Raw genomic sequence first — 27,493 nt, 5'->3', positions numbered from 1 at the left:
GTATACAGGACTGTGAAGGAATGGCTACTGAGGTAGGGAGAAAATGGGAAATGGTGATCTCCTGGAAGCATAGTGAAGGAGATGGTTGAAAAGGGAGGCATTAAATCAACTGCGTCAAATACTGCCCATAGGTCAAGTAGGGTGAAAACTCAGAACTCATCAATGGATTTAGCAGTATGGAAGCTCTTGCTGATCTTGACAAGAACAGTTCAGGTCTGGAGAAGATAAACGAAGCAGTAGCTTTGGGAATGCTAGAGATAGAGGAATTTTGTTTCTAAGATGGGAGAAAATAAAGCCAGAATCCGTTAGCTGATGGTCAAGCCTCTCTATACCTACTTTGTGTATAACACGTTACTATATCCATCTTGACTCTGGAGTTACAGTCTTACTGAAGGAATGGAAGAAATGACAACATAATGGCACCAGGTAACTAATGCTAGAATAGTTTAAAAGATAAAGTATTGGTGTCACAGAAAAGGCGGAGTTTAAATTCTATGTTAAAGAAGTTGGATCTAGGTAGATGAAGAGTGGGAACAAAGGAATAGTATATTTGGGGAACAGTAAGATTGGTCTGGCTGGAATTCATATTAAAAAGGCATAAACATGGAGAACTTTTACCACGTGCTAAATTCTAGTTTATTATTTTAGAAGTGGCGATTAAAAGAAATAATCCATCTGTGGTAGCTATAGAATTTTTAAAAATTTGTTAAGTTTTATGATCCTTTTAAGTGATTTTCATTATTAAAAAATTCTCTCAAATGTCTTCTATATAATAGGACCACTAGGTATTAGTGAAGTAAATGCTAATACAATCAGCTGAATTTAAATATCATAAAAGTTACTTTTAAGGATGAAGATTTTGCCTGCACATGACAAACACTTCTAGGTAAGCATAAATTTCCTTTTAAAATGTTGATCTACCCCATTTTTATGCTTTGGAATGGTATTTTAAAAAGTATTTTGTAAGTAATTGTGTACAGTATCACGTCATCTGCAAACAGTGACAGTTTTACTTCTTTTTAAATTTGGATCTTTTGTTTCTTCTTCTCTGATTGCCGTGGCTAGAACTTCTAGAACTATGTTGAATAAAAGTGACAAGAGTGAACATCCTTGTCTTGTTCCTGATCTTGGAGGGAACGCTTTCAGCTTTTCACCGAGTATGATGTTAGCTGTGGGTTTGTCATATATGGCCTTTATTATGGTGAGGTAGGTTCCCTTCATGCCCACTTTCTGGAGTTTTTCTCATAAATGGGTGTTGAATTTTCTCAAAAGCTTTTTCTGCATATATTGAGATGATCATATGGCATTTATTCTTCAATTTGTTAATGTGGTGTATCACAGTGATTGATTTGCATATACTGAAGAATCCTTGCATGCCTGGGGTAAATCCCACTTGATCCTGGTTTATGATCCCTTTACAATGTTCTTGGATTCGGTTTGCTAGTATTTTGTTGAGGATTTTTGTTTTTATGTTCATCAGTGATACTGGCCTGTAATTTTTTTTTGTGGTGTGTTTGTCTGGTTTTGGTATCAGGGTGATGGTGGCCTCGTAGAATGAGCTTGGGAGTGTTCCTTCCCGTGCAATTTCCAGGAAGTTTCAGGATAGGTGTTAACTCTTCTCTAAATGTTTACTAGAATTCGCCTGTGAAGCCATCTGGTCCTGGACTTTTGTTTGTCGGAAGTTTTTTAATCACAGAAATTTAAGTCTTATTTCTTAATGTTAGATGTATTATAGCTCATAATATGTTCATCTCTACTTTTGGAAAATAAGTCTCGTTTATACTACCTTACGGCTCTTTTACGGAAGTTTTATAATTCTAATTCATATAATACAAGATGCTAGGAGGGATTTCATTAAAAGACCAATACAGATTTAAACGTGCTTTTCAAGCATGAGTATCTTAATATTTAGAATTTTTGAAGTTGTCAAGATCAATTCTGCAGGAAACTACCCAAGTTGTTGTTGATGTTTTAATCAAGGGAAACTGTTACGTTGAGCCCTATGAAACTGCCATTTTTGTAGGTCAAAATGATAGCATATTAGCGATTTAATATTGTTCAACATAAAAATTCCAACTTGGCTCTCAAGTTTACTAGACTGCCTCTTCCTCTCTTATCAATCTAAAGGGGGAGAGGCATTCTCGTAGAAATTGCATGTTCTTTGACAAACTGTTCTTACTGAGTCTGTTTTATGAAGGTTCTGCCCTAGGTCCTATGGTTTATTTGTTTAGGCTTAATAGTTTATATATATATATATATTTTTGCGGTACGCGGGCCTCTCACTGTTGTGGCCTCTCCCGTTGCGGAGCACAGGCTCCGGACGCGCAGGCTCAGCGGCCATTGCTCACGGGCCCAGCCGATCCGCGGCATGTGGGATCTTCCCGGACTGGGGCACAAACTCGTGTGCCCTGCATCGGCAGGCGGACTCTCAACCACTGCGCCACCAGGGAAGCCCTATATACATATTTTTACAAGGTAGTAAAAAATATACATAATCAAACACAGACATGCTTATCATTAAAGTTAATTTTACCAAGCTCAAAAGCTTACTATGCTCACTAACATTTGAAATAATATTCACCCATCTTTAAAATTTTAACTGGTTAACTTATCTTACAATGGAATGGTAGGATATAAATGTTATCTTATACCAGCACCTAAAACAAATAATAGGATCCAGTTCATAGGTACAGAGAATGGTTTTAGGTGAAGGCTCTGAATTTTTAATGCTATGTTGGCTATCCATAAAAACGGGACCGTTTGACAAGGGAAACGGGGAAGGATTGGGTTAGAGTGAGTCAAGCAAGTACCTTTTGGGGCCAGATGATAGATTTTTCAACATGATTTATATTATAGAAAATTTGAGTTTTAGAGAATCTGTGGTTTTATCTAAATTTTAGCATATCTAAATATTCTGTTAAACATCTTTCTGAAGAATGGTATGATTAATGCAAATAATCACTATGTGAGTCAATGCAGAAAAAATATTAAAACATACCATAGATGCTATCATTGTGGTAACTAATACCACAATAACCTCTTATCCATAAAGACTCATTAAGAAAATCAAATATATTTTAATAACATGCATATTTTGATTTTAATTTTTATGTGCCACTGTTTTATTTTATACATATAAATTAAATGAGAACACTTGATGAAGAAATAGGGCTTACCAGTTCCAAGTTTTAGGAAAAAACTTTTTACTTGGCTATCACTATTAGAAGACATAAGTACTTTCAAAAACAAATAATGGTCATCTTTCTTTTTCAATTGTTTCATCAGGAGGAATCTTTCTCAGATGATAAAACTTACAAGCTAAATTAAAATGCACTCTACTCATTGGCAAGCCACACCAGCAAGAATAATGTGATCACAGTACTTGGAAGTTTTTGATTTATAACTATACTATTCTCTACTTATAAGCCTGCAGTCTCGGAGGCAGAGCAATGAATCATTACAATTGTCTATCTGGGAAATGTCAAAAGATTAAGTAAGGGCAGAAGAAGAGAGGAAAAAGAAAGACCACACATCTGTTTGAGAAATATTCCTCAATTAATGGAAATATATCACTAGCACATAAATCCAGTGCTAAAGAAATAAATTTTAAAAATCTTTAACGTGGGGGGCTTCCCTGGTGGCGCAATGGTTGAGAGTCCGCCTGCCGATGCAGGGCACACGGGTTTGTGCCCTGGTCCGGGAGAATCCCACATGCCGCGGAGCGGCTGGGCCGGTGAGCCATGGCCGCTGAGCCTGCGCGTTCGGAGTCTGTGCTCCGCAACGGGAGAGGCCATGACAGTGAGAGGCCCGCGTACTGCAAAAAAAAAAAAAAAAAAAAAACCCAAAAAAACCTTTAACATTACTAATAAAACAATGTTTTAACTCATGGGCAGAAAGGCAGATTATCCTCTGAAGCACTGATAACTAAATTATTCTTTAACTGTCACAGTGACTTACCCATATAAGCTAAGAGATTGAAAAAGTAAATTTAAGCTGAGGAAATGAATTAGACATTTGAACCAAGCATTAATGGATCCAGCTTTAAAAAAAAAACAGTTTAATTGATACTTTACAGTACAAAAATAAGCATCCACAGAATGTTTATTTACTGTTTAAATTACTCCATATTTTCATATACCGTGAACAAAAAATATTTTACCCCATACACAGTAACAGCAAACAAGTGCAATCTTTCAAACATTAAAATTTATAATCAAATCTGTACAACAGATAAATAAATTTATACCTCTAACAGCTTGTAACAAAACCAAAAACATACATCACCGGTTTACTTAAAATTCTACTTATGGTTATACATCTCACACATAACTTGAATCTTTACTACACTGCACAAGTTTAGGTTGATAAATATTTTTTTAAAAATAGGAGGGAGTAATAGGAAATACCAAAATGGTTATAAAGAGCTTCCAAACATTGGAAATAATATACGAAATTAGATGGGGGAAAGCATATTCAATGGATCCACAGGGTAACTGGGATTACACTGGTATAGCTTAAAGAAAGGAAACAGGTGAATGTTTGGACTAGAAAGAAAAAAACGGCCTTTTTATAAAAAGCTACAACAGTATCAATGACAAAACCCTGTCATGGAGCCTAGAACAAATTTGAGACAAAGTGTACAAAGATTTTAGGCTTATATACCTGAAAACCATAGTTAGGAAGAAAACTCATGTCAGGAAACATAACAATCAGAACATGAACACAGAAGACATACTGTTTGTCATTCCACATCATTGCACATATAAGAAAACAATATTGCAGTCTTTCTTGAGTAAGAAAGTTTTCAACGCAATAGGAAGTTCCATGATGAATATAGGTGCATACAATTTTATTACCACAAATTTAGTAAATATCAAAACACTCAGTGGTGTCACTAAGCTAATTATCTGTATTTTTTACTGGAAAGGTAATTATTTCCCTGCCTTCATAGGTTAACTTAAAATCACTTATAAAAGGAAATACAGATCCAGTAGAAAAGACTTTTCACATGCAGTCCTATACAATGCACTCTGCTTCAATTTTCTTCAGTATTTCAAATCATATATGTACATTTCCAAAATATACAACCACATATGTTGAACAGATGTCACTGAGCTATCTTCTTGTCACACAAATTTTTATTTACATATACATTTGTATCTTCAGATAGATGCTGTTCTCCTCCAGGTAGACACAAAGTTAATCTGAAGAGTTTAAGGTTTTAGTATCCTAATGTCTTGATTTATCTTGAACAGATGATAAGATGAGGAGTCCACAAAAAAATGCAGCTATACATGCCAATCTTTTCAACAGAGATGAGTTATCTTTAGGAATAATAATCTGTGCAAGATCATTAGTGATCTGAGAAATTTCATGTGCCACACAGACAAATATGAAAGTGCTGACAATGATGTTGAGCATAGGGTTTCCAGGTATGAGTACCAAGATACCCCTTGTGTCTGCTGCCAGCCATATGTGATACTGACAAATAAATAGCTGAAAGGAAAAATATGTCAAGTCAGATATGTTCAGAGGGTCCATGAATATATTACAGATTTTCCTAATTTAAACATGATAGCATAATTACGTCAGAAGGCTTTTCCAAAACCACTTAATTATGTTTCACTGTTGGCCTTGAAAAGTCTAGTGTCTAGTGTCCAGAACTCCTAATTGCTGAAGCACTGCTTCAAAGTCCCCAAGAAATGAACCACCAGGAACCTTATAACTTTAAAAACATTTCTTTGTCAGCTGTCTTCTACATCATGCAATGATATATGGACTTTTGTATTCAGACGCCAAATAAAGAATTACTCTGTGTGTGTGTGTGTGTGTGTGTGTGTGTACACGTCTGTACTACATGTATATTTGTGAATATACTTATGTATATGTGTATATGTATGGGAAATGGCATGTTTTTTAAGATGTCCTCGTGTTTGTTCTGCACCAGACAAATGTCTTGAATTGCATTTGAATGTTTCAAAAGTATATTTCAACTTCTATGTGAGTATACATATTAGAGGACACAATTACTACTTTTGATTGTGATTACAAATGTGGTTCTACCATCACATTGCTTCAAAATATCAAAGATTAGGAAAATGCTTAAGCTACTTCAACAAATATCAACATGCTGAAGAATGCTAAATTCTATACAATCTCTCTTTTAAAGGAGACTTAAAAAATAGGACATTCAGAGACAAGATGGCAGAGCAGAAGGACCTTGCTCTCAGGAGAACATCAAAAAATTAAAAAGACTGGAATCTTCCAAAACAAGATATTCTATTTCCAAAGACATAAAGAAGAAACCTGAGATAGTAGGAGGGACAGTCTCATGATATAATCAAATCCCATACCACCTGGGTGGCAGGACCGCAAACTGGAGAATAATTGTATCACAGAAGTTTTCCCACAGGAGTGAGAGCTCTGAGCTCCACACCATGCCTAGAGGTTCAGCATTGGGAGGAGGAGCACCCACAGCAATTGGCTTTGAAGGCCAGTGGGGCTCAACTGCAGGAGCTCCACAGGATTGGGGGAAACAAAGACTTCACTCTTGGAGGATGCACACCAAGACCCAGGGCAAAAGCAGAGACTCCACAGGAGCCTGGGCCAGAATTACCTGCTGGTCTTGGAAGGTGGCAGGCATAGCGGGGACCTACGTGAACTTTGGCTAGAGGCAGACATCTTGGGTCCTTTGACTAAGACCTGGTTGCACCCAACTGCCTATAAGCTCCAGGGCTGGAACACCTCAGGCCAAAAACCAAAAGGGCAGGAACACAGCCCCACCCACCAGCAGCCAGGCTGCCTAAAGACTTCTTGAGCCCACAGCCACCTCTAGACACGCCCCTTGACATGGCCCTGCCCACAAGAGGGCCAAGACCCGGCTCCACCCACCAAAGGAAGGCACTGGCCTTGCCCCCCCCCCCCCCCCAGGAAGCCTGCACAAGCGTCTAGACTGGACTAACCCACCAGAGGGGAGACACCAGAAGCAAGAAAACTATGATCCAGCAGCCTGTGGAACTGAGTCCGAAAACAGGTCAGAACTACCCTGGGACCAGCTGGTCCCTGGCCCTTGGGTGACGAGAGGGGAGTGTAGTGCTGGGACATACAGGACATCCCCTATAGAGGGCCACTTCTCCAAGGTCAAGAAACATAACTAAACTACAACATATATAAAAACACAAATAGGAAATTAAAATGAGATGGCAAAGGAATATGTTCCAGATGAAGGAACAAGATAAAAGTCCCAGAATAACAACTAAGTGAAGTAGCAATAACCAGTCTACCCAAGAAAGAGTTCAGAGTAATAATGGTAAAGACGATCCAGTAACTTGGGAAAAGAATGATGTACAGAGTGAGAAGTTACAAGAAGTTTTTAGCAAAGAGTTAGAAAGTATAAAGAACAACCAAACAGAATCGAAGAATATAATAACTGCAATGAAAAATACACTAGAAGGAATCAATAGTACAATAAATGAGGCAGAGGAATGAATCAGTGAGCTGGAAGACAGAGTGGTGGAAATTATTGCCATGGAACAAAATAAAGAAGAAAGAATAAAATGAGTACAGTTTAAGAAACCTCTGGGACAATGTCAAACACACCACCATTTGCATTAGAGGGGTCCCAGAAGGAGAAGAGGGAGAGAAAGGACCTGAGATAATACTTGAAGAGATAATAGCTGAAAAATTCCCAAACATGGGAAAGGAAACAGTCACCCAAGTCCAAGAAATTCACAGACCCATACAGGATTAACCCAAGGAGGAACATGGTGAGACAACAGTAATCAAATTGACAAAAATTAAAGATAATGAAAAAATATTAAAAAAAAAAAAAAGGAAAAAGCAACAAAAAACATACAAGGGAATCCCCTCAGGAGTATCAGCTGATTTTTCAGCAGAAACTCTAGGCCAGAAGGGAGTGGCACAATATAAAGTGATGAAAGGGAAAAACATACAATGAAAATTACTCTACTGAGCAAGGCCCTCAGTTCAAATTAGATGGAGAAATCAAAAGCTCCACAGACAAGCAAAAGTAAAAGAATTCAGCACCACCAAACCGGCTTCACAACAAATGCTAAAGGAACTTCTCTCGGCAGAAAAGGCCACAACTAAAACAAGAACATTATGAAATGGGAAAGCTCAGCAGTAAAGGCAAACATACAGGAAACACAGGAAATCATCTACACACGAACATGATATCTAAACCAGTAACTGTGAGAGAAGGAAACTACAGAAAAGTAATGCAGGATATTTGAAATGCATTTGATATTAAGATATCAGAAACTTAAAACAATCATGTATAGACAGGTATATGAAAACCTCATGGTAACCACAAACCAAAAAACCATAATATACACACAAAGAAATCCAAACATAACACTATAAAAATAGTCATCAAATCACAAGAGAACAAATGAGGAAAGGAAGAAAAAAGACCTACAAAAACAAATCCAAAACAAACATAATGGCAATAAGGACATACATACTGATAATTACCTTAAATGTAAGCAGAGTAATTGCTCCAAACAAAGACATAGATTGGCTGAATGGATGCAAACACAAGACCAGTATATATGCTGTCTACAAGAGACCCATGTCAGACCTAGAGACACATACAACTGAAAGTGAGGGGATGGAAAAAGGTATTCCATACAAATGGGAATCAATAGCAATACTCATATCAGACAAAACAGACTTTAAAATAAAGACTGTTACAAGAGACAAAGAAGGACACTACAGAATGATCAAGGGATCAATCCAGGAAGAAGACAGAACAACTGTAATATGCACCCAACACAGGAGCACCTCAATATACAAGGCAAAACGTTAACAGACATAAAAGGAGAAATTGACAGTAACACAAAAATAGTGGGAGACTTTAACACCCCACTTACATCAATGGACAGATCATCCAGACAGAAAATCAATAAGGAAACACAGGCCTTAAATGACACATTAGCCCAGAAGGACTTAAATGCTATTTATAGGGTGTGCCAATTGAAAGAGCAGTAGGATACACATTCTTTTCAAGTGCACATGGAACATTCTCCAGCATAGATCACATGCTGGACCACAAAGCAAGCCTGGGTAAATTTACAAAAACTGAAATCATATCAAGCATCTTTACTGACCACAACACTATGAGATTAGAAAATCAATTACAGGAAAAAAGCTGTAAAAAGCACAAACATGTGGAGGCTAAACAATATGGTACTAAACAACCAATGGATCACTGAAGAAATCAAAGAGGAAATAAATACCTAGAGGCAAATGAAAAATGAAAACACAACAATCCAAAACCTGTGGGAGGCAGACAAAGCAGTTCTAATAGGGAAGTTTATAGGAATACAATCTTACCTCAGGAAAAAAGAAAAATCTCAAACAACCTAACTTTACACTTGAAGCAACTAGAGAAAGAACAAAACAAAACCCAAAGTTAGAAGAAAGAAAGAAATCATAAAGATCAGAGCAGAAATAAATGAAATAGAGATGAAGAAAATAATAGAAAAAAATCAATGACATAGAAGCTGGTTCTTTAAAAAGATAAACAAAATTGATAAACCTTTAGCTAGACTCACCAAGAAAAAAGGGAGGGCTCAAATCAATAAAATTAGAAATGAGAAAGGAGAAGTTACAATGGACATCACAAATACAAAAGATCAGAAGAGACTACTACAAATAACTATATGCCAATAAAATGGACCACCTAGAAGAAATGGACAAATTCTTAGAAAGGTACAATTTCCTAAAACTGAACCAGGAAGAAATGGAAAATATGAACAGACAAATCACAAGCACTGAAATTGAAACTGTGATTTAAAAATTCTCAACAAACAGAAGTCCAGGACCAGGTGGCTTCACAGAATTCTAGCAAACATTTAACACCTATCCTTCTGAAACTATTCCAAAAAATTGCAGAGGAAGGAACACTTCCAAACTCATTCTATGAGGCTACCATCACCCTGATACCAAAACCAGACAAAGACACCACAAAAAAAGAAAATTACAGGCCAACACAAGTGATGAACAAAGACAAAAAAATACTCAACAAAATATTACCAAATCAAATCCAGCAATACATTAAAAGGATCACAGAATCATGATCAGGTTGGGATTTATCTCAGGGAGGCGAGGAGTCTTTGATATCCGTAAATCAATCAGTGTGATATACCACATTAACAAATTGAAAAATAAAAACCATATGATCATCTCAGTAGCTGCAGAAACAGCTTTTGATAAAATTCACCATCCATTTATGATTAAAAAACTCTCCAGAAAGGGGGCATAGAGGAAATCTACCTCAACATAATAAAAGCCATATATGACAAACCCACAGCTAACCTCATTGGCAAAGGTGAAAAGCTGAAAGCATTTCCTGTAAGATCAGAAACAAGAAAAGGATGTCCACTATCAGCACTTTTATTCAACATAGTTTTGGAAGTTCTAGCCATGGCAATGAGAAGAGAAAGAAATAAGGGATCCAAATTGGTAAAGAAGAAGTAAAGCTGTCCCTGTTTGGGGAGAACATGAGAGTATACATAGAAAATCCTAAAGATGCTACCAGAAAACTACTAGAGCTCATCCATGAATTCAGTAAAGTTGCAGAATACAAAATTAATACACAGAAGTCTCTTGCATTCCTATGCTCTAACAACAAAAGATCAGAAAGAGAAATTAAGGAAACTATCTCATTTACTACTGCAACAAAAAGAATAAAATAGCTAGGAATAAACCAACCTAGGGAGGCAAAACATCTGTATATTGAAAACTATAAGATGCTGATGAAAGAAATCGAAGATGACACACACAGATAGAAAGATATACTGTGTTCTTGGATTAGAAGAATCAATATTGTTAAAATGCCTATACTACCCAAGGTAATCTACAGATTCGATGCAATACCTATCAAGTTACCAATGGCATGTTTTGCAGATCTAGGACAAAAAAATGTTAAAATTTGTATGGAAACACAAAGGACCTCAAATAGCGAAAGCAATCTTGAGAAAGAAAATGGAGCTGGAGGAATCAGGATCCCTGACTTCAGACTATACTATAATGCTACAGTCATAAAAACAGTATGGTACTGGCACAAAAACAGAAATACAGATCAATGGAACAGGATAAAAATCCCAGAAATAAACCCACACACCTATGGTAAATTAATCTACAACAAAGGAGGCAAGAATATACAATGGAGAAAAGACAGTCTCTTCAGTAAGTGGTGCTGGGAAAACTGGACAGCTACATGTAAAAGAATGAAATTAAAACATTCTCTAACATCATGTACAAAAACAAACCCAAAATGGATTAAAGACCTAAATGTAAGACCGTATACTATAAAACTCTTAGTGGAAAATACAGGCAGGACACTGTTTGACATATATCACAGCAAGATCTTTTTGGATCTGTCTCCTACAGTAATGGAAATAAAAATAAACAAATGGGACTGAATTAAATAAATGCTTTTGCACAGCAAAGGAAACCATACACCAAGTGAAAAGACAGCCTGTAGAACTGGAGAAAATATTTGCAAACAATGTGACTGACAAGTGATTAATCTCCAAAATACACAGCCAGCTCATATATCAAAAAACAAAGAATGACTTCTCTAACATGGGAAACAGTCACCCAAGTCCAGGAAGCGCAGAGAGACCTGTACAGGATAAACCCAAGGGGGAACACTCCAAGACAAATATTAATCAAACTAACAAATATTAAATACAAAGAAAAAGTATTAAAAGCAACAAAGGAAAAGCAATAAATAATATACAAGGGCATCCCTATAAGGTTATCAGCTGATTTTTCAGCAGAAACTCTGCAGGCCAGAAGGGAGTGGCATGATATATTTAACGTGATGAAAGGGAAAAATCTACAACCAAGAATACTCTACCTAGCAAGGTCCTCATTCAGATTTGACAGAGAAATCGAAAGCTTTACAGACAAGCAAAAGCTAAGAGAATTCAGCATCACCAGACCAGCTTTACAACAAATGCTAAAGGAGCTTCTCAAGGCAGAAAACATAAGAGAAAAAATGAGGAAGGGAAGAAAAAAGACTAATTAAAACAAACCCAAAACAATTAAGAAAATGGAAATAGGAATGTACATATCATTATCAATAATTACCTTAAATGTAAAATAATTAAATCAATTATTACCTCAAATGTAAATGGATTAAATGCTCCAACCAAAAGACATAGAGTGGTAGAATGCATACAAAAACAAGACCCATACATATGCTACCTACAAGAGACCCACTTCAGACCTAAGGACACATACAGACTGAAAGTAAGGGGATGGAAAAAGATATGCAAATGGAAATCAAAAGAAAGCTGGAGTAGCAATACTCATATCAAAGTAGACTTTAAAGACAGTTACAAGAGACAAGGAAGGACACTACATAATGATCAAGGGATCAAGCCAAGAAGAAGATAGAACAATTCTAAATATATATGTACCCAGTATAGGACCCCTCAATATGTAAGGCAAATGCTATCAGCCATAAAAGGGGAAAATGACAGTAACACAATAATAGTGGGGGACTTTAACACCCCACTTACACCAATGGACAGATTATCCAAACAGAAAATTAATAAGGAAACACAAACCTTAAATGACACATTAGACCAGATAAATGTAATTGATATTTATAGAACATTCCATTCGAAAGCAGCAGAATACACTTCCTTCTCAAGTGCTCATGGAACATTCTCCAGGATAGATCATATCTTGGGTCACAAATCAAGCCTTGGTAAATTTAAGAAAACTGAAGTCATATCAAGCACCTTTTCTGACCACAATGCTATGAAATTAGGAATCAATTATAGGAAAAAAAAACTGTAAAAAACACAAACACATGGAGGCTAAAGAATGTTACTAAATAACCAATGGATCACTGAAGAAACGAAAGAGGAAATCAAAAAATACCTAAAGACAAATGAGAACGGAAAAAGACGATCCAAAACCTATGGGATGTAGCAGTTCTAAGAGGGACGTTTAAAGCAATACAGTCTTACCTCAAGAATCAAGAAAAATCTCAAACAACCTAACCTTACACCTAAAGGAACTAGAGAAAGAAGAACAAACAAAACCCAAAGTTAGCAGAAGGAAAGAAATCATAAAGATCAGAGCAGAAATAAGTGAAATAGAGACAAAGAAAACAATAGCAAAAATCAATGAAAGTAAAAGCTGGTTCTTTGAGAAGATAAACAAAATTGATAAACTTTTAGCCAGACTCATCAAGAAAAAACAGGAGAGTACTCAAATCAGTAAAATTGGAAATGAAAAAGGAGAAATGACAACAGACACCACAGAAATACAAAGGTTCATAAGAGACTACTAAAAGCAACTATACGTCAATAAAATGGACAACCTAGAAGAAATGGAAAAAATTATTAGAAAGGTACAACCTTCCAAGACTGAACCAGGAAGAAATAGAAAATATGAACAGACCAATCACAAGCACTGAAAATGTAACTGTGATTAAAAATCTTACAACAAACAGAAGTCCAGGACCAGATGGCTTCACAGAATTCTAGCAAACATTTAGAGAAGACTTAATATCTATCCTTCTAAAACTCTTCCAAAAAATCACAGAGGAAGGTACACTCCCAAGCTCATTCTATGAGGCCACCATCACCCTGATACCAAAACCAGAAAAAGATATAACAAAGAGAAAATTACAGACCAATATTGCTGATGAACGTAGACACAAAAATCCTCAATAAAATACTAGCAAACAGAATGCAACAACACATTAAAAGGAACATACCATGATCAAGTAGGATTTATCCCAGGGATGCAAAGACTTTTCAATATCTGCAAATCACTGTGATACACCACATCAACAAACTTAGGAATAAAAACCATATGATCATCTCAATAGATACAGAAAAAGAAAAAGCTTCTGACAAAATTTAACACTGATTTATGATAAAACTCTACAGAAAGTCAGCATAGAGGGAACCTACCTCAACATAATAAAGGCTATATATGACAAACCCAAAGCAAACATCATTCTCAATGGTGAAAAACTGAAAGAATTTCCTCTAAGATCAGGAATAAGACAAGGATGTCCACTCTCACCACTATTACTCAACATAGTTTTGGAAGTCCTAGCCATGGCAATCAGAGAAGAAAAAGAAATAAAAGGAATGCAAGTTGGAAAAGAAGTAAAACTGTCACTGTTTGCAGATGACATGATACTATACATAGAAAAACCTAAAGATGCTACCAGAAAACTACTAGAGATCATCAATAAATCTGGTAAAGTTGCAGGATGCAAAATTAATACACAGAAATCTGCTGCATTCCTATACACTAACAATGGACGATCATAAAGAGAAATCAAGGAAACAATCCCATTTACCATTGCATCAAAAAGAATAAAATAGGACTTCCCCGGTGGCGCAGTGGTTGAGAGTCCGCCTGCCGATGCAGGGGATGCGGGTTCGTGCCCCGGTCTGGGAAGATCCCACATGCCGCGGAGTGGCTGGGCCCGTGAGCCATGGCCGCCGAGCCTGCACGTCCAGAGCCTGTGCTCCGCAACGGGAGAGGCCACAACAGTGAGAGGCCCATGTACCGCAAAAAAAAAAAAAAAAAAAAAAAAGAATAAAATATCTAGAAACAAACCTACCCAAGGAGGTAAAAGATCTGCACTTCGAAAACTCTAAGATACTGATGAAAGAAATCAAAGATGACACAAACAGATGGAGAGATATACCATATTCTTGGATTGGAAGAACAGATATTGTGAAAATGACTGTACTACCCAAAGAAATCTACAGATTCAATGCAATCCCTATCAAATCACCAATGGCATTTTTCACAGAATTAGACAAATTTTACAATTTGTATGGAAACACAAAAGAACCCAAATAGCGAAAGCAATCTTGAAAAAGAAAAATGGAACTGGAGGAAGCAGGCTCTGTGACTTCAGACTATACTACAAAGCTACAGTAATCAAAACGGTATGATAGGGCTTCCCTGGTGGCGCAGTGGTTAAGAATCCACCTGCCAATGCAGGGGACACGGGTTTGAGCCCTGGTCCAGGAAGATCCCACATGCTGCGGAGCAACTAAGCCCGTGCGCCACAACTACTGAGCCTGCGTGCCACAACTATTGAAGGCTGTGTGCCTAGAGCCTGTGCTCCACAACAAAAGACACTGCAACAAGAAGCTGATGCACTGCAACAGAGTGGCCCCCGCTCGCCACAAGTAGAGAAAGCCCATGCATAGCAACAAAGACACATTGCAGCCAAAAAAAAAAAAAAAAAAGTTCCATAAAAAAACAGTATGACAGTGGCACAAAAATAGAAATATAGATCAATGGAACAGGATCGACAGTCCAGAGATAAACCCACATACCTATGGTCACCTAATCTATGACAAAGGAGGCAAGAATATACAATGGAGAAAAGACAGCCTCTTCAATAAGTGGTGCTGAGAAAACTGAATGGCTACATGTAAAAGAGTGAAATTAGAACACTCCCTAACACCATACACAAAAATAAACTCAAGATGGATTAAAGACCTAAATGTAAGACCACATACTATAAAACTCTTAAAGGAAAACATAGGGAGAACACTCTTTGACATAAATTGCAGCAAGATCTTTTTTGACCCACCTCCTAGAGTAATTAAAATAACACCAAAAATAAACAAATGGGACCTAATGAAACTTAAAAGCTTTTGCACAGCAAAGGAAACCATAAACAAAATAAAAAGACTACCAACAGAATGGGAGAAAATATTTGCAAATGAAGCAACCAACAAGGGATTAATCTCCAAAATATACCAACAGCTCATGGAGCTCAATATCAGAAAAACAAACAATCCAATCAAAATATGGGCAAAAGATCTAAATACACATTTCTCCGAAAAAGACATACAGATGGCTAAAAAGCACATGAAAAGATGCTCAACATCATTCATTATTAAAGACCATCATCAAAAAATCTATAAACAAATGCTTAGACAGGGTGTGGAGAAAAGGTAACCCTCCTACTCTGTTGGTGGGAATGTAAACTGGTACAGCCACTATGGAGAACAGTATGAAGGTTCCTTAAAAAACTAAAAGTAGGGCTACCATATGATCCAGCAATCCCACTCCTGGGCATATATCTGCAGAAAACCATAATTCAAAAAGATACATGCACCCCAAGGTTCACTGCAGCACTATTTAGAACAGGCAGGACATGGAAGCAACCTAAATGCCCAGCAACAGAGGAATGGATAAAGAAGATGTGGTACATATATACAATGGAATATTACTCAGCCATGAAAAAGAACGAAATAATGCCACTTGCTGCAACACGGATGGACCTAGAGACTGTCATACAGAGTGAAGTAAGTCAGACAAAGACAAATATGTGATATCCCTTATATGTGGAATCTAAAAAAAAGGGTACAAATGAACTTAATCTATAAAACGGAAATAGAGTTACAGATGTAGAAAACAAACTTATAGTTACCAGGGGCAAGGGAGGCATAGGGATAAATTGGAAGATTGGTGTTGACATATACACACTACTATATATAAAATAGGTAACTGATAAGGACCTACTGTATAGCACAGGGAACTCTACTCAATACTCTGTAATGGCCTGTATAGAAAAAGAATCTAAAAAAGAGTGGATATATGTATATGTATAACTGATTCACTTTGCTGTACCCCTGAAACTAACATTGTAAATCAAATATACTCCAATAAAAATTTTAAAAAAACCCATAAATGACCCAATGAAAAAATGGGAAGATCTAAATAGATGTTTCTCCAAAGAAGACTTACAGATGGCCAAAAAGCATATGAAAAGATGCTTAACATCACAATTAGAGAAATGCAAATCAAAACTGCAATGAGGTAGACCTTGGGAGAGGACTGGGGTTGGCTGCACGGAGACAGCCTGAAGGGGCTGGAGTGTGGTACGGCTGCAGTAGTGGGTGTTCGAGGAAGATGCTTGGGCCTGCCATAGAAACAAAGGGCTATTGTTAAGTGGTGCGTGAAGGATGGGGCCACCACAGCAGCTCATGTGCTGGCCCCTGCCTCACCTTATTGGCCTCCAGGAGAGCGTGCCTCAGCCGCCGTTGCCTTGGCAGGCTCCCACACCAACCGCCACCTTGGCAGGCCCTGGGAGGAGATGTCACTGTGTTGCCCACAAGCAGAGGTGGGGCTGAAACCACAGCTGAGCCCCAGGGGCCATGCAACTCAGAAAGCAGGGCTGAAATCTCTCCCCATGGCTGTGTGAGCCATGGATTAACACCTCTGCCGCTGGCTTTGTAAGTTCAGTGCCTGCGGGACATCTGAACAGATAACAGGTGCCCTGTGGCTGGGAGGTATCTGGCCTTAGCAGCTGTGGGCTTTGTGGGTGTGTGGGCGTGAGGGCTTGGCCAGGCCAGGGTGTGAACTGCCTCCATAGCTCCCACAGTGGATTCATATGTGCGAGTACTGTGGTCCTGGGACCTAACTTCAGTCAATCTGCACTGGTGGCCTTGTGAAAACAACACCTGTGGGACACCAGGGCTGATTGCTTGTATTCCCAGCATTGAGGAGGGGCCAAGGGCAGCACCAACAACAGTTTACTCTGTGAGCCCATACAGTAGGTGAAAGGTAACACAACAGAGCACATTCACTGGTGAACAGCTCCAGCAGCCGTGGAGGAAAACTCAGTGGCTCCTGTCCCAGTGGGAGTGCTCCAATCCTGACTATCTTGCACTGTAGCTCAGAAATGCAGGTCAGAAAAGGATCTGGGGGCTTCTACTCCCAACAACTAGGGAGTAGACCTTGTCCCAAACAGAGCTGTAGCAACCACAGAGCAAAGAGGAGGCCCACTGAATATCCAGTGCAGGCTCTGGTCACCACAACATCAGTCACACCTCCTGTCAAAGGGATAATGGCCAGCATACACTGAGGAAAGAGACAGCAGGCATCCATACTGAAAAGAGCCCTTGTACCAAAAAATATTAAACCCATGCAGGCTACAAAGGGATGTTCCCACATAAAAACAGCCCTCCAAGACCACAGCATATAATTGTTTCTCCTAAATTCATAGAGCAAGAGAAATATATGTAAAATGAAGAAGCAGAGGAACCACTCCCAATTAAAAGATCAAGAGAATTCCCCTGAAAGAACAAGCAATACAATAGACCTCTTCATTTAAACACACTCTGAGTTCAAAAAGGAGATAATGAAAGTACTGAAGGAATTAAGAAAGGCTACCAACAGAAATGCAGAGTACTGTAAAAAGGAATTCGAAACTAAAAGGAGGAGACAAGGCAAATTAGAAAATTCATTTGCAGAGACAAAAGCTGAGCTAAAGGCAATGAAGAGCAGAATGAATAATGCAGAAGACAGAATAAGTGATCTGGAAGACAGAATAATGGAAATCACCCAATTAGAACAGCAGACAGAAAGCCAAATGAAAAAAAATGAAAGCAATATAAGAGACCTACGGGATAATATAAAGCATGCCAATCCACACATAATAGGGATCCCAGAAGGAGAAGAAAGAGAAAAGGGGATTGAAAATGTATTTGTATTGAATGTATTCTGAAAATTTTCAGAAATCATGGCTGAAAATTTCCCAAACGTAAAAAAGGAAGCAGATATCCAGGTACAGGAACACAAACAGTCCTGAACAAGATAAACCCAAACAGACCTACACCAAGACATGTAATTAAAACGGCAAAAGTTAAAGAGAGGATTCTAAAGGCAGTAAGAGAAAAACAAAGAGTTAATTACAAGGGAACACCCAAAAGGCTATCAGCTGATTTCTCTGCAGAAATGTTGCAGGCCAGAAGGGAGTGGCAAGGTATATTGAAAGTCCTGAAAGGGAAAAATCTGCAACCTAGGATATTCTACCCAGCAAGATCATCATTTAGAATAAAAGGAGAGATAAAGAATTTCTCAGACAAGCAAAAATGAAAAGAATACAGCAATACTATACCTATCCTAAAGGAAATATTGAAAGGTCTTCTCTAAATGGAAAAGAAGTAAGAATCTATAGGAAAGAAATAATCACAATTGGAAAGTAAATCTCTTAAATAAGCCTGTACACAGATTTAAAAAAAAATTAAAAAATTTCTGAGAAAGCGATGATAACCACAATGAGCAGCAAAAGGATGAACATGAAGATGTAAGAGAGAACATCAAAATCATAAAATGTGGTGGAGGACAGTATGAAAATGTAGACTTTTTTTTTTATAATGTGTTTGAGCCTATATGGCTACCTGTCTAAAGCAAGTAGATACAGGAAGGGGTTAACATACTTGAGAAACAGCACAATAGCAAATCAAAAACATACAACAGATTCAGAAAAAACAACAAGAAGAGAACATAAGTATACAAAAGAAAACCATCAAACCACAAAAGGAAAAAGAAAAAGAACGGGACAAAGAAGAAATGTAAAACCAACAAGAAAACAAAGTTTAAAATGGCAATAAATATGTATCTATCAATAATTACCTTAAATGTTAATGGACTAAATGCTCTAATCAAGACACAGAGTGGCAGATTGGATAAAAAAAGAAGAGCCTACAATATGCTGTCTACAAGAGACCCACTCTTGGGCAAAGGACACTCATAGATTGAAAGTGAGGGGATGGAAAAAGATATTTCATGCAAACAGAAATGAGAAGAGAGCACGGGTTGCAATACTCATATGAGACAAAAAAGGCTTTAAAACAAAGGACATAAAGATAAAGAAGGACAGCATATAATGATAAAAGGATCAAGGAGAGGATATTACACTTGTCATATATGCACCCAATATAGGAGCACTCAAATACATAAAACAAATACTAACAGACATAAAGGGAGAAATCGAAGGGAATACAATAATAGTAGGAGACTTTAACACCCCACGCATATCAATGGACAGATCTTCGAGACAAAAAATCAATAGGGCAACAGAGATCCTAAGTGATACAATAGAACACTTAGACTTAATTGATATTTTCAGGACATTACATCCCCAAAAAGCAGACTACACATTCTTTTCAAGGACCCATATGATCCTGCAATCCCACTCCTCAGCCTATATCTGCAGAAAACCAGAGAAGATACACCCACCCCAAAGTTCATTGCAGCACTGTTTGCAATAGCCAAGACATGGAAGCAACCTAAATGTCCGTCAACAGGTGAATGGATAAGAAGATGCAGAGTGTGTGTGTGTGTGTGTGTGTGTGTGTGTATGTGTATAGTGGAATATTAGTCATAAAAAAGGATGAAATAATGCCATATGCAGCAACATGGATGGACCTAGAGATTATTATACTAAGTGAAGTAAGCCAGACAGAGAAAGACAAGCATCATATATCACTTATATGTGGAATCTTAAAAAAAAAAAAAAAAGAACTTATTTTCAAAACAGAAAGAGATTCACAGATATAGAAAACAAACTTATGGTTACCAAAGGGGAAAGGGGGTGGAGTGATAAATTAGGAGGTTAGGATTAGGATTAACACACTACTATATATAAAATAGATAACCAACAAGGACCTACTAAATAGCAAAAGGAGCTATACTAAATATTTTGTAATAACCTATAAGAGAAGAAAATCTGAAAAAGAATGTATGTGTGTGTGTGTGTGTATAACAATCACAGAGAAATTTTCCCAATTTTAAAGACAACTTAATAAATATTGTAACTCTAAAATGTACCTTTTATGATTATAGTATGAATTCTTCTGTTTTAAAATGTTCTATTTCAAATAATAAAACTCAGAATACTCAGAATGTATTTCATAACCTACTTTAAACGGATTCTGTAGATAATTTCGTATTAGGTATTGCACACAAAATAATGAGTTTAAAAATTTTCCCCAAACTTCCAATCGTAAGAGTGAATTTTTTTATAAACATCAATAAACTAAATTCCAGTACTATAATATTTAATTATGAATGAACAAATCAAAATCCTCTCAACTTGATTTCATTTTTGTCTATTTACAAATTTCATTTATATCTATTTCATTTTTTTCTCTTCTGATCTCAGCATCTTGTTGTACTTGAAAGCTTAAGACAATGTAAAGAATATTTGAAAGTCATCTGTGTCTAGCCATTTAAATAAGGCTTTAAATAATGTAATGTCTAGCCATTACATTCTATAATACTGCTGTTGAAGTTCTAAATTTCTTTCCTATAATTTCATAAATAACATAGCTTTGATTAAAAAAAATGTCAGACTTACACACCTATATACTCATTCACATACACACCTGCATATAACACTTGGTTGTGTAAGACAGACCAAAATATTAATGTACCAACCTCTAATGAAATTTTTCCAAACCAAGCAAAAAATGAACTGTAAACTGAACGGGCATATCCAGGGATATTCCTTATTAGGATGAAGGCTAAAATCTAAAGAAAAAACACAGAGGCAAATATTAATAATCCACTTATTAAAATAATTTTGCTTTCTTTCAAGTAATAACTTTATTATTTGTTATTGAACTTGATACATCGACACAATGGTTTTCTTCAACAGATAAATTTTTTTTTCAAGTTATTTTTATTTTTTTTTTTGCGGTATGTGGGCCTCTCACTGTTGTGGCCCCTCCCATTGAGGAGCACAGGCTCCGGACACGCAGGCTCAGCGGCCATGGCTCACGGGCCCAGCCGCTCCATGGCATGTGGGATCCCCCCGGACTGGGGCACGAACCCGTGTCCCCTGCATCGGCAGGCGGACTCTCAACCACTGCGCCACCAGGGAAGCCCCTCAAGTTATTTTTGATCCAGAGTCTACTCTAACTGGATTTCTCAGCATGTGGTCTGTATACTGCAAACAAGTGCAGGTTTTACATAGTACATGGCTGAACAGTTTTATTTTATGTATATTAGAAAAAACATAAACTCATCTTGAAGCCCTTTGTGTAGAAAATGATGTATTTATGTAGCAAAACTTAATAAAATTCCACAATACAATTTTGTATTAATGTACTAATCCATAAAGTATTTGCTTTTTTAGGAGCCGCCCACCCCCATCTTTTTGCTCTCTTCAAAAGTCTCCTTCTACTGGCAGCAATGTAAACGTGGGAAAAAAATAACTAAGGAAAGATGAGCATGTGGAGTGACTAGGAGAAGAGGTGGTAAGGCTCAGGAGTGCTCAGGAGTGCTTGTGTTAGTGTTATTCTATGTGCAGTCACTCTCTTCCTTAGCTCCCCTTATATTGTTCAGTATTAGTGCACTGTTAGTGGAACAACCCCCTTCCTTTCATGTCATTACAAAAATGACATCAGATATGATATACAAAGTGTTATATCTGGTTGTCTGCAGAAGTCATGAAAATGTTATATGAATATAGTACAATGTTTAAAATGTCATTATCAATTGTGTTTGGAGAGTCTGTCATATGCTTGGTTCTACTGACTATATAGAGGTTTAAGAGGGATAAAATAGTTTCTTCATTGAAGAGAACTTAAAACCTAAAACAAGATCCTCCAGAAATCCTCCCTGTTCCTCTTTGTTGAACTACTCATTTTTTAGGCCTCGGCTTAGACATACTTTCTCCAAGAACCCTGCTCTGGTATCAAGATGGGTTATGAAGAAATCCCATGTGTTTCCAAAGTATCCTGTACTTGACCATCACTACACTAATCACAATACCTTATGATTACCTGCAACCAGAGGTATCTCTGTAAAAGGTAAATCTGATTTGGGTTGCCCCTAGCCTCTGCCCACCTCCTAGGCACTGCGACATACTTCTCTCGACCCTGGGTCTCTGAGCCCTAGCCCCAATGGCCTTCATTAAGTTCCTTGAATGTGAATATGCTCTTTTCTACCACAGGGCCTAAGTTCTCACTGCCTGCCTTCATTCCTCCATTCTCAGCCTAATTTTATGAGGGAAATCATCTCTGAACCCTAACTACCTTCACTCCAACTCTAACTAGATCATATCCTGTATTATATTCCCTTGTAGCATCATGTACTTCTATTTATAATTACATGGTGATTATATGATTACTATCTCTAACAGAAGAATATAGGCTCTGTGAGGGTAGGGACCATGTCTGATTTGGTCACCACTATATCCCCCAGCATAATATCTAGCACATAGTAAGTATCAAATATTTGTTAAATGAATTTTAAAAATTGTTAAATGGGGCTTCCCTGGTGGCGCAGTGGTTGAGAGTCCGCCTGCCGATGCAGGGGACACAAATTCGTGCCCCGGTCCGGGAAGATCCCACATGCCGTGGAGCGGCTGGGCCCGTGAGCCATGGCCACTGAGCCTGCGCGTCCGGAGCCTGTGCTCTGCAACGGGAGAGGCTACAACAGTGAGAGGCCCGTGTACCACAAAAAAAAAAAAAAAAAAAAATTGTTGAATGAATGAATGAATGTTTACTGATCCATATGTCTATTAGACTGTAAGTTCTGTGAGGGCAGGAGCTACATGTACTTTTTACATGTAGCATGGTTCTTTTTTTTTTTTTTTTTTTGCGGTACACGGGTCTCTCACTGTTGTGGCCTCTCCCGTTGCGGAGCACAGGCTCCAGATGCGCAGGCTCAGTGGCCATGGCTCACGGGCCCAGCCGCTACACGGCATGTGGGATTTTCCCGGACCGGGGCACGAACCTGTGTCCCTTGCATCGGCAGGCGGACTCTCAACCACTGCGCCACCAGGGAAGCCCAGTAGCATGGTCCTTAACACATAGTCTCATAGTTTTTAATGATCTTCTAAGTAAAAAAGTAAATGAAGAAATTTGAATAAATAAATGATGAAAAAGCAAACAAGAGAAAAGAATTAACATTTTCTGAGTGCTTATTAAGCAACAGACACTGATCATTTCCATACATTTAATAACCACCCTTTAAAAGAGATTTTTAATATCTCTGTTACAGTAGAGGAAGGTAGGCCTTAGGAAGATTAAGTAATATACCTACATTTAATAGAGTTTAATCTCAAATCTCGCTGCCTCTAAAGACTCTGTTCTTATCAAAAATTAAGAAGAAAACTTTCTCTAAATAAAGATAATTACCTGTACCACAGAAACAGATGGGTGGAGTTCATTGCACTCTGCTTTGTTTTTACAACTGCTAGCCCAGATGGAATAGGTCTAAAATAAAAAATATATGCATCAGTTCACAAAAATATATATGCCTTAAAGAGGAAGCACTCAACTTTAAAAAGTTTTATTTATAACATTATACTTCATTATGCTATTAAAAAAGCTTCAGTAAAAACTGTCCACAGGTTTGCTCATCACTCTTTTTGGTGTGCTCAAATATCAGAAAGTAGAAAGAGGGGAACATAAGTCTGTGATTTTCTGGAAGTAGTGATCATAAGGCAGTGATGGCTCTTCCTGTCAAACACCTTATGTTATATTTTTTCCCAAACTTATTACAACTTTTAAAATTCTATTTCACTGAGATCTCAGTTATTCTTCATATTTAACATATATATATTCTCTTTAGAATTTATGTTCAATTAAAAAATAAGGAGAAAAAGAATTTCAAAAGTAAAGATTTTATTTACTAAAAACAAATGATTAAACTCCTATCTCTTAGAAGTTAATTTTCTGTACTGTGGATTTGGGAAATTTAGAAAATTACATTTTGAAACTTACCAAGAAAGAAACTACTGAAATAAATAATAGAAAATTTGAAACTTTGTTTGAAAAAAGAGGTTCACCCTTTCCTTCAGAAAGTACTTGGCGCTTCTGTAAAGCCAGATAAATGAAAGCAAACAACATCCCATGAAAGACTACCTAAAAAATAAGGAGAGAAAACCTGTTTTAAACAGCTACTTTTCAATAAATAGCAAATGTAATTGGTAAAGGAGAACAGTATGTATAAAAGTATGTAGGTAAAAAGCTTAAAGGTCCAAAGTTTCTATGAAGAACTTAAACTTCAAGAAATGAAGTCAATGATTGTTGGAAACAATTTGCAATAGACAAGCAAACATCTCTTGCAATGACACAGATAAGCTGGTTTACTCCAAGCAGTCTCAGCAGCAAGTGAAGAAATAAAGACAATTTATATATCTGGAGAAAACCATAATTCGAAAAGATACATGCACCCCAACGTTCATGCAGCATTATTTACAATAGCCAGGACATGGAAGCAACCATCAACGGGTGAATGGATGATGAAGATGTGGTACATATATACTGTGGAATATTACCCAGCCATAAAAAAAGAACAAAATAATGCCACTTGCAGCAACATAGATGGACCTAGAGATTGTCATACTGAGTGAACTAAGTCAGACAGAGAAAGACAAATATCATATGATATCACTTATACATGGAATCTAAAAAAATGGTACAAATGAACTTATTTACAAAACAGAAATAGAGTCACAGATATAGAAAACAAATTTATGGTTACCATGGGGGAAGCAGGGGAGGGAAAAATTGGGAGATTGGGATTGACTTATATACACTACCATATATAAAATAGATATCTGGGACTTCCCTGGTGGTGCAGTGGTTAAGAAGCCACCTGCCAATGCAGGGGACACGGGTTCGAGCCCTAGTCCGGGAAGATCCCACATGCCATGGAGCAACTAAGCCTGTGCGCCACAACTACTGAAGCCCACGTGCCTAGAGCCCATGCTCCGCAGCAAGAGAAGCCACTGCAATGAGAAGCCTGCGTACCGCAACGAAGAGTAGCCCCCACTCGCCGCAACTAGAGAAAGCCCACGTGCAGCAATGAAGACCCAACGCAGCCAAAAATAAAATAAATTAAATAAATTTTTAAAAATAATAAAATAGATAAATAATAAGAACCTACTGTATAGCACAGGGAACTCTACCCAATACTCTGTAATGACCTATATGGGGAAAAAAATCTAAAAAAGAGTGGATATATGTATATCTGATTCACTTTGCTGTACAGCAGAAACTAACACAACACTGTAAACCAACTATACTTCAATAAAAATGAAAAAATGATAAAAACTATTCTGAAGACACATGATAAAATTCAAATGTACTCAACCAAGATAAAATATATTTTATATTGGTACTTTCAAGCAAATAAACAGTAACATTACCAAGAGCATACTTTGAAAAAGCAGTATATGCACATAAGAATGAAAAAAAATGGTGGATCAGAAAGCACAATAGCTTTCTTTTCTTTTTTTAAAAAATTATTTATTTATTTTTGGCCACGTTGGGTCTTCATTGCAATGTGCAGGCTTTCTCTAATTGCAGCAAGTGGGGGCTACTCTTCATTGCGGTGCACGGGCTTCTCATTGTGGTGGCTTCTCTTGTTGTGGAGCATGGGTTCTAGGCACACAGGCTTCAGTAGTTGTGGCACACAGGCCTGTGTGGCATGTGGGATCCCGTGGCATGTGGGATCTTCCCAGACCAGGGATGGAACCCATGTCCCCTGCAGTGGCAGGCGGATTCTTAACCACTGCGCCACCAGGGAAGTTCCAGCTTTCTTTTTTAAATAAACACTTAGCATGAGCTATCGTAGTAGACTGCCCTAATGAGAAAGTTGAGAATTAAAAATTATTTTATGGCAAGGCTTTAACATAGCTTTTTATTCACATATGGTTTTGAAATGGAATGTACGATTAGAAAAATAAAAATAATTTTAAAAGTAAATATTTTATTTATTAAGAATAACTGGAAAGTGCATAGGTATTAGAAACCAGGAATAGCACAGAAAAGGCACTAAGAAAATATTTGTTGAATGAAAAAAGGGAAGAGTAAAAAATGGAAGTTAAAGGGAAAGAGTGAAGAGGGGTAATTAATATTTATTCAGTGTCTATTATTTTCCAAATGCTGTGCTAGATGTTTCATATTTTCTTGGCCAATTAAGTCCTAACCCGCCTTCAAGATAAAATTCATGGAATAATCCATGACATTGCTCTCTTTTCTTTGCACACTTCTATTACAAAATCCATACTGCAGAGTTTAGCACTAATTATAAGCAGTAATCCAGAGTTTTTGGGGTTTTTTTAGTAATCCAGAGTTTTAAACTAGATTATAAGGTTTAGAAGCCTGGTGGTATGTCTTCTTTCTCTAAAATATATCCCTCATAACACCAACATCTAGAGCATATATTGGAGCTTAATAAGTATTGTGTTGAATGGCTGAAACATATATATGAGATCATCTCTAAGTCAAAATTATGACTCAAATAAAGGTCACTTTATAGATAACATTTTTATAGTATTTTCCTACTGATATATGTACACATGCATACCCTTTCTCCACTATAAAAACAGGGGAGGGCTGGACTGCTTTGATTTACCAAATCAACATGTTTCCTTATTCCAAAACTAAATAGATTAAAATTTTCCAAATAATTTTTAAAAGTATAATTTGAAATAGCAAAAGATCACAAGGTAAATACATACGTAACGATCTAACCTCCATCTGAACCACCATTCATATACATTGCCTTTCAGTTCGAAACACTTGGACAATGGCCAAAGAGAAAAGATCTTCTCAAATGCACCCTGAGAAGAGGAATCCAGAAAATAAATTAAGATGGTACAAGTTAATACTTGCCTTGCAATTCTATTACAAACTGTCATTTTCTAAAG

The 27,493-nt window shown here is 37.2% G+C and overlaps 1 protein-coding gene across 1 annotated transcript in view; it reads right to left on the bottom strand.

The window, feature by feature from the left end:
• Nucleotides 1–4,034: 4,034 nt before the first annotated feature.
• Nucleotides 4,035–27,493, bottom strand: part of CASD1 (CAS1 domain containing 1) — an 83,760-nt gene continuing 60,301 nt past the window's right edge. Inside the window, exons 14-18 of the mRNA XM_030857251.2 lie at nucleotides 27,305–27,406; nucleotides 24,558–24,698; nucleotides 23,970–24,047; nucleotides 21,262–21,354; nucleotides 4,035–5,496 (exon numbers count right to left, since the gene is read on the bottom strand). Coding sequence (XP_030713111.2) covers nucleotides 5,230–5,496; nucleotides 21,262–21,354; nucleotides 23,970–24,047; nucleotides 24,558–24,698; nucleotides 27,305–27,406 — 681 coding nt within the window. The 3' untranslated portion in view covers nucleotides 4,035–5,229. The remainder of the gene's footprint in view (nucleotides 5,497–21,261; nucleotides 21,355–23,969; nucleotides 24,048–24,557; nucleotides 24,699–27,304; nucleotides 27,407–27,493) is intronic.

This window comes from Globicephala melas, chromosome 9 (assembly GCF_963455315.2).
Source record: "Globicephala melas chromosome 9, mGloMel1.2, whole genome shotgun sequence".
Taxonomy (NCBI): Eukaryota; Metazoa; Chordata; class Mammalia; order Artiodactyla; family Delphinidae; genus Globicephala; species Globicephala melas.
The sequence above is the reverse complement of the archived record's forward strand: the minus strand, read 5'-3'. Positions and strand labels throughout refer to the sequence as shown.